This window comes from Misgurnus anguillicaudatus, chromosome 14, assembly GCF_027580225.2.
Source record: "Misgurnus anguillicaudatus chromosome 14, ASM2758022v2, whole genome shotgun sequence".
Lineage (NCBI taxonomy): Eukaryota > Metazoa > Chordata > Actinopteri > Cypriniformes > Cobitidae > Misgurnus > Misgurnus anguillicaudatus.
The window spans coordinates 8,873,189-8,879,916 of NC_073350.2; the positions used below are offsets into that span (position 1 = coordinate 8,873,189).

General features: G+C 35.2%; 1 protein-coding gene, 1 long non-coding RNA gene and 3 other non-coding genes across 5 annotated transcripts; 1 reads left to right on the forward strand and 4 right to left on the reverse strand.

The window, feature by feature from the left end:
• Positions 1 to 105: 105 nt before the first annotated feature.
• On the forward strand, positions 106 to 1,391 carry smim7 (small integral membrane protein 7). Its single transcript, XM_055183673.2, has 5 exons — positions 106 to 219; positions 376 to 417; positions 522 to 580; positions 821 to 911; positions 1,026 to 1,391. Exons 1-5 carry the CDS (start codon positions 194 to 196, stop codon positions 1,039 to 1,041), a joined length of 234 nt encoding a protein of 77 aa, XP_055039648.2. The 5' UTR covers positions 106 to 193; the 3' UTR covers positions 1,042 to 1,391.
• Positions 1,392 to 2,025: 634 nt separating this feature from the next.
• Positions 2,026 to 3,493, reverse strand: LOC129427290 (uncharacterized). The gene is made up of 6 exons (XR_008638574.2): positions 3,470 to 3,493; positions 3,097 to 3,148; positions 2,789 to 2,857; positions 2,521 to 2,591; positions 2,262 to 2,322; positions 2,026 to 2,167 (listed from the first exon to the last, which is right to left on the reverse strand). It is a non-coding gene; the product is annotated as an uncharacterized lncRNA (long non-coding RNA).
• On the reverse strand, positions 2,389 to 2,480 carry LOC129428375 (small nucleolar SNORD12/SNORD106). Its single transcript, XR_008639014.1, has one exon. It is a non-coding gene; the product is annotated as a small nucleolar SNORD12/SNORD106 (small nucleolar RNA).
• On the reverse strand, positions 2,658 to 2,749 carry LOC129428373 (small nucleolar SNORD12/SNORD106). Its single transcript, XR_008639013.1, has one exon. It is a non-coding gene; the product is annotated as a small nucleolar SNORD12/SNORD106 (small nucleolar RNA).
• LOC129428376 (small nucleolar SNORD12/SNORD106) lies at positions 2,928 to 3,019 on the reverse strand. Its single transcript, XR_008639015.1, has one exon. It is a non-coding gene; the product is annotated as a small nucleolar SNORD12/SNORD106 (small nucleolar RNA).
• Positions 3,494 to 6,728: the final 3,235 nt, after the last annotated feature.

Genomic DNA, 6,728 nt, shown 5'->3' on the forward strand with positions numbered 1-6,728 from the left:
TCTTGAAATGAATGAATAAATAAATAATAAATAAATAAATATATATAAAAACATTGTGATACAAGTGTAACCCTAAACAGTCATGTTGTATTTCCACCGCCAGATGGCGCTAATAAACTACAGATTCTTACTGCATTCGCACATGCGCACAACAGAAGAAGACGAGGAACCAGTGCGGAAATAAGTAGTCAAAATGATTGGAGATCTTCTAATTTTCGGGTAAGTTATCTGGTTTCGATCAAAACTAGGCAAGTTCCGTTATTTATTAATGTTAACTGACATACGACATTGAGAGGTGTAATTAACGCCCGTCGCGATGTATTAACATTGTGTTTGTGTCTCCACGTCACTCATCTTCTCTATGTGTGTACTCAGCACTCTTCTCGTGAACGCTGGAGCTGTGCTCAACTTTAAACTGTGAGTATATAATATCACACACCTATATGTCATCTAACAGCTTTAGTTTGGGGGATTACTCTTTAATCGTTGCTCTCTGCTATGTTTGTGTGTAACTTATACAGGAAGAAAAGAGAGAGTCAGTCTCAAGGGTTTGGAGATGAATCTCGGGTATCAAGCACAGGTAATATCACTCATATCATACAACAATGACTTCATCCAAGTAATCTTTTTGATAGATATATCTTTTTTTTTACATCTCTGTTTTGTGTAGTTATAGTTTTCAATATTATTTGTTAATGCAGTAGTACTCTAGTATCTATAGATTATTAAACATCTATACTTACAAAAATGATCAAATATGTTACGTTACATAACAGAAAAACAAAGTACTTGTCTCTCAGGTTGCATAATTTCTGTTTAGGTGACAACATCAGAGAGTTTTTACTGAGCCTACGATACTTTCGCATCTTCATCGCCCTTTGGAACATATTTATGATGTTCTGCATGATCGTGTGAGTATTAACTTTTATATAATAATTGTTCATATCCTTATGGGGTTTCTTTATCAAAGCAAACTGTTTTTAAGCATCCTGAAAATATTTTCTGATGCATTGTTTCTCCCTCAGGTTATTTGGATCGTAACATGTTACTCAAAGGAGCACAACTAATACCAGGGATATTGCAATATGGTGTCTGGATGACGTTTTGTAAAGGTTTACTTTAACTGTGGGATGCTTTGAAGTCTTGTTACAGTCTTACTGGATATCTGCAAGATTTGTTCAAAATGTATATTACTTTCTGAGATGTGTTAACACTTTGTGAATTAATGTTTTAAACTTGTTGCTCATCAACATAAACTTCTAGCATTAAATATTCACCTTTTGTATGCTACGAATGGACTGTTTTTACCCAGTGTGGGTAAGAAAATAGTCTGTTTCTGCATGAAAGACACATGCATTGATCATTTATTAAAGAAAATGTGAGCATAAAAATGGTTCTTAAAATTACTGCTAAATGTACATTACACTTCATTTTTTTACTTGAAAGTTTTAAGATTTGCACAGGGTTCACACACACCTTGGCTAATTTCAAATTCAAGAACTTTCCAGGTCCAATAGACTGAAATTCAAGGACTTAATGTGGGGACACAAGTGAGGGCAAAAGAGAAACATTAAAAATAATTTTGGTGTGGATCAAAGTTCACATACAGAATATTTAAGCATTCAAAAAGTTTAACATGTTTCCTAAAAAAAAGGATGATGTGATGTCACACTACACTACAAAGGGAATAAGACTTTCCAGAAAACTTGCACAAAATAGATTCAAGCATTTTAAAGGCCTCTATCGTTGAGTTACTCAAACTTTCAAGGGTCTTGATTTTTTTTGGTCCCAGATTCACTAACTTAAGGACCTGTCATATAATGAACAATGCACAATTACTGCATTTCTACCAATGTGACATTTGAGAAGTGAGTGCCACGAGATTTCTAGTAACGTACAAGTTAAACCTTACCCTCTATACTTTTGCTAGTTTTTGTCCAATTTAAATTCATAGGTTTACATAAAAGTACAAACAATATTGCATCTGGTCACACTTTTAAGAGTTTACAGATATCAAAGCCCAAATTTGTTTGATCAGAAGTTTATTTGCCATCGTTTTAATCAAAGAGCATCAAACAATCCAAACTGCCATTTTTGGCTTCTGCACTTGCTTCTCGATCTGGATGTTGCACTGGGTGCTTCTGGAGGAACAAAATCCTTCAAACACCTAAAATGTGGAAAGAGACCATAATGTAATAAATGCAAAACAAATGCAGACCAATCTGGGTTGAGACACCATTTTACAAATAAAATCATAATACCTTTACATGTGGCCATCATGGGTTCATTCAATCTCTCGGTGCATCTTGAATCTGATGTGTCCTGTTAAAAACAAAAAAGAGGGTTTAATAAAGGGTAAAGGAGTAAATTGCTTTCATGTAAAATGTTACTGGTGCATCAGAAATTTTGGCTTTAATAAAAGATCAAAGTCAACATTATCGATCTGCTGGGGAAAAAAGTTCAGTCATCACGTACACAGAAGATAGAAAGCTCTCAACCAAAATTAAAGTTAAACCTTACCGGTGTCTGACCGTTAAGGTCTTGCAGAGTTGGATGCATGAGTGTTGTCATCCATTTGGTAAGTGCATCATCTGGGGGGAAATAAGGCAACAAGGTCATTACCCTGAATGCTTAAATAAAACATCATTGTGTTGTCATCTGGTTGCTCAGAATATTTGGCTTATTTTCGTTACAAAGTCAACAGAGTCGATCTGCTGGGGAAAAAAGTTCAGTCATCACGTGCACCAGATGATGAAGCTCTCATAAGCAAAATGGAGTCAAAACTCACCAGTGTCTGACTGTTAAGGTGTTTCAAAGTCGGATACGTTTGTGGTTACCCATTTGGTAAGCATATGATCTAGAGAAAAAGTAGAACAACGAAAGGTCATTAACAAAAGAAGTAACCAGAAACAGACTTAAATTTGCCATGCGGTTGCTCAGAATATTTGGCTTATTTGTCAAAAAGAGTCAACAGGGTCGATCTGTTGGGGAAAAAAGTTGAGCCATCATCGCTACCGAGTACTGCGCTTCTTAAATGTTTTAAAGCGTACAGTATTTATTCAGATGAGTGTAACGTTACTGTGAATCTGTACTCACCATAAACCGACCACATGACGCCGAACTCATTCTTGTTCTAACAGCACGTGTTCTGCAAAAATCACAGAAGAACAGATAAACAAAAAGGAACTTACCATAAAATATTTAAATCATTAAATCAAAAGCGGGCTAAATAGTCATTTTAAATATATAATTCAAGTTGTGCATTCAACTTACACCTTCCTACGTGCACACGCGTGCCAAGAGACAAACGTGGTAAAGCATAACCAAGTTTCCGCTTATTCTTACATTTTAAGCAAAGCTGACCAGTACATTACATTTAAGACATAAACCTTTTAAGTTTCAACCTATCATTACGACATTTAAAAAAATATCAAAGACAAAATTCAAAGGAAAAATCCGATAAACCTACCTCTCTACAGAACAAGAAGAAAATGGAAGGAAGGAAAGGGCACGCACGCGTTATATAGACTTAGCGCATGCGCAGTGAATTAAGTTGGCGGTATGTACATTTAGCAAATATATTGAGAAAACCCGTTTTATTACACAATTTTTTACGTTTAGATTAGTAGAGTCGTTGTTTTCTAAAAAGCTGTTTATGTGTGCTTTTTATTGCAAGTATAAACAAAAATATATCTGAATCTGCTTCAAATAATCATGGATGGAGTACAATAAAAATATTAAATAGGTAAGAAAGATAACCAATAAAACAAAGAAAAAGCAAAGGAAAAAATACAGAGGTAATACAGCAATTTATGTTACATTCATCAAATCTTTATACAGATTTACAAATTTGACACCTTTTTCGTAATAATTAAATAATTAGGGTCACAAAGACAGTTGTTTAATTTGGGAACTTTTGCCAATAAAATACATACATTTCCTATATATTCTATATTTGGTTTGCAATAAAAAAAGTTGGATTTCGAAGCCAGACATTTTGACAAACCAGACCAAAATCATTTAAAGAAGAGAAGATCAATTGAACACAATTCAAATTAGTGTTACTAAATTTAGATATAATCTCATTAGTGGGGTAGATATTATGTAACATTTTTAAATGTAGTTATTTAACTTTATTGGGGACACAAAATTTATAAGAGCCGTGCCTTTTTCCAATTAATTTTATTTATTAAATAATAAATAAGAAAAAAATCATTCCCCTCGGAGTATTTTTTTTCCTTGGCTGAAGTTTTTTGTTCGTGTTTACGTGTGCTCTGACGTAATACCCTTGAAGCCGAATCGTTTTACCTTGTTTCAGTCACAAGGTGGCAGTATAAGACTTTGTTGCACTCAGATATAAATACTTTATGGGACTTTTAAAATTAAAGTGATTAAACTCTCGAACTGTATCCAAAAACAATACTTAAATGGCGTCTAAATACAGTCTATGTGTCCACATTTTATTGAGCACGTATACAAACGCAAACGTGCACGCTCACTGTAGAGCTATTAGCACCTATTTGTGTGATTACATTAGCACATATCTCATGTTCCGTGTGTTCATAGCACAGATGAATGTGTTGTCAGCACATTAAGGGCGGCTCCCGACTCTTTGTTTTAGTACAAAGGCATTTAAATCGTGGCATGACCAGTCGTGGGATTATCTCCCATCAAGAGTTGATATTAACAAGCAGCCCATCCCCCAAATGTCTCCAATACATTCCTTAAAATGTGTGAAGTGTTATTGATAAAGTGGCTATAAACTCTAAAATATCTTAAACTAAGGATTTGTTTAAGAAAGAATGTACAAAATACTTTTTTAATAGAATGTCTGATATCAAATATCAATATTGTGACATGTTTTGTGTTGCTTGAAGTGACATTTAACATGCATTTATTAAGCAGAAGCTGTTGTTCAAAGTCCAGGTTTAAATAGTGGTCATTCCTTACTAATAGGTTTAAAGAGCTTTGCTTGTTCCTCAGGGCATGTTTTGCTTTAATGCAAGATCTTGTTTGAAAGATCCCACCTGACAATTGGGTTGTTTGGGGGATTAGCTTAATGTTGGTTGTTGAAGTGTTTTTAGGTAAGAGACCTCTTGAACGTTCCAGGGCTATAGAGCGAGGAAAACCGATGACCAATTACTGAATTGAGAGGATTATCCAAATAAACAAGCACATCTGCACCTTTCCTAGCGATCATTTCACCATTGTAACGATTTGATCTAAAAGATTTTGATGTCAAACAGACTGCACTTAATTTGGAAATCTGAGTCATGTTGTTGTAAATGTTGTGAGATGATGTCTTGTTATTCTCATCAAGAAACAGAAGAGCAATGTAATGATTTTCTGTCAGCTTACATTGAACAAACACACCACAGATCAGACTGGTTAAGTACACATGTGGCCTCATAAAGAAGAAAGAAAGTCTGTAAGATATGATCTTTACAAAAGAGACAATCAAGAACATCTGCAGTCTGGGTAATGTAGGACAGAAAGAGAGAGAGAGTTCCCCGGTGAGATCACTGGTGCCTCTCAGCAAGGGCAGTGCATATGACCTAACCAGGGTGTGGGACTTTTTATTTGACCTTTGGGTTCAGGCTGGCTGTTGCATGCATGCAGACCGGGGGCACAGCAGGAGGGTGGTGCTGCTGGACAGACCGATGTCTCCAGGCTGCTGTCCATCCATGTGGTACAGGGAAAAGGGTCTCTAACCACAGCGGGTGGTCAGCATACTTGGGCTGTCATTGCAATGGCTTTCAGAATCCCCATTGCTACATAACAAGCAGCAGGGTTTTGTCAAGACTCGTCTAATGTTTGCTCCCTAATCAGTCAGAGATTAAGTCAGGCAAGCAGTGCAACACAGTAACCCATGGAGGGAAAAGCAGGCGGAGGTCAAGGATGTGCTGGATGTTTCCATTGATCAGGGGGAGATGGTAATTGTATGCACAGATGGATAAGGCTGCATTTTTGCCTGCAATTATTAACCTTGAATATAAAGTGCAAATCTTGGGATTGAGTAAGAACAGCGCTCTTAATATTGGAGAGACACTATGAGGAACACAATTCCCCCCTCAAAATAAAAACCCCAAAATAAATAAACAACTGTATAGTATCTGACAAAACAGCATTTACCAACAGAATTTTTTGGCATTTTATTTAGTTTATTGGCAGTGGTGGCCAATACCACTAGAGTTTTATTGTAACAATGATAACTGGAATTTTGGTAGAAATGTTGTACATTTTTGTAATGACCAGTATACTTCTAACTGTAACATTAACCTGTCACATATATCAACAAAATGTTGTTGATGCAAAATTGTCAAGCATAAATAACCTTAATACAAATACATCTACAATATTAGATAAGTAGAATAAATAAGGGGTCTATTGTTATTATTATTAATAATATTAGGTTTGCTCTGGGTCAGGTAGGCTATATTTCCACAGGTCACGTTAACACATTAGTAAAAAGAGCCTCAGTTTAAATAGGTAACTGACAGATTACTTATGAATTGTAATCCGTTACTGATTACGAATTACATTACAAAATTTGTAGTCAGTAATATAATCTCTTAGATTACACATCGCTGGTAACGTAATCTGACTACTTTTATATTACATTTAGATTACTTTTGACATCTTATTTGATTTCAAATAAATAATATTTGAAAATATATTCAATTCTATTTCACCAACAAAACCAACTCATTTTTAAAGTGCAATGTACA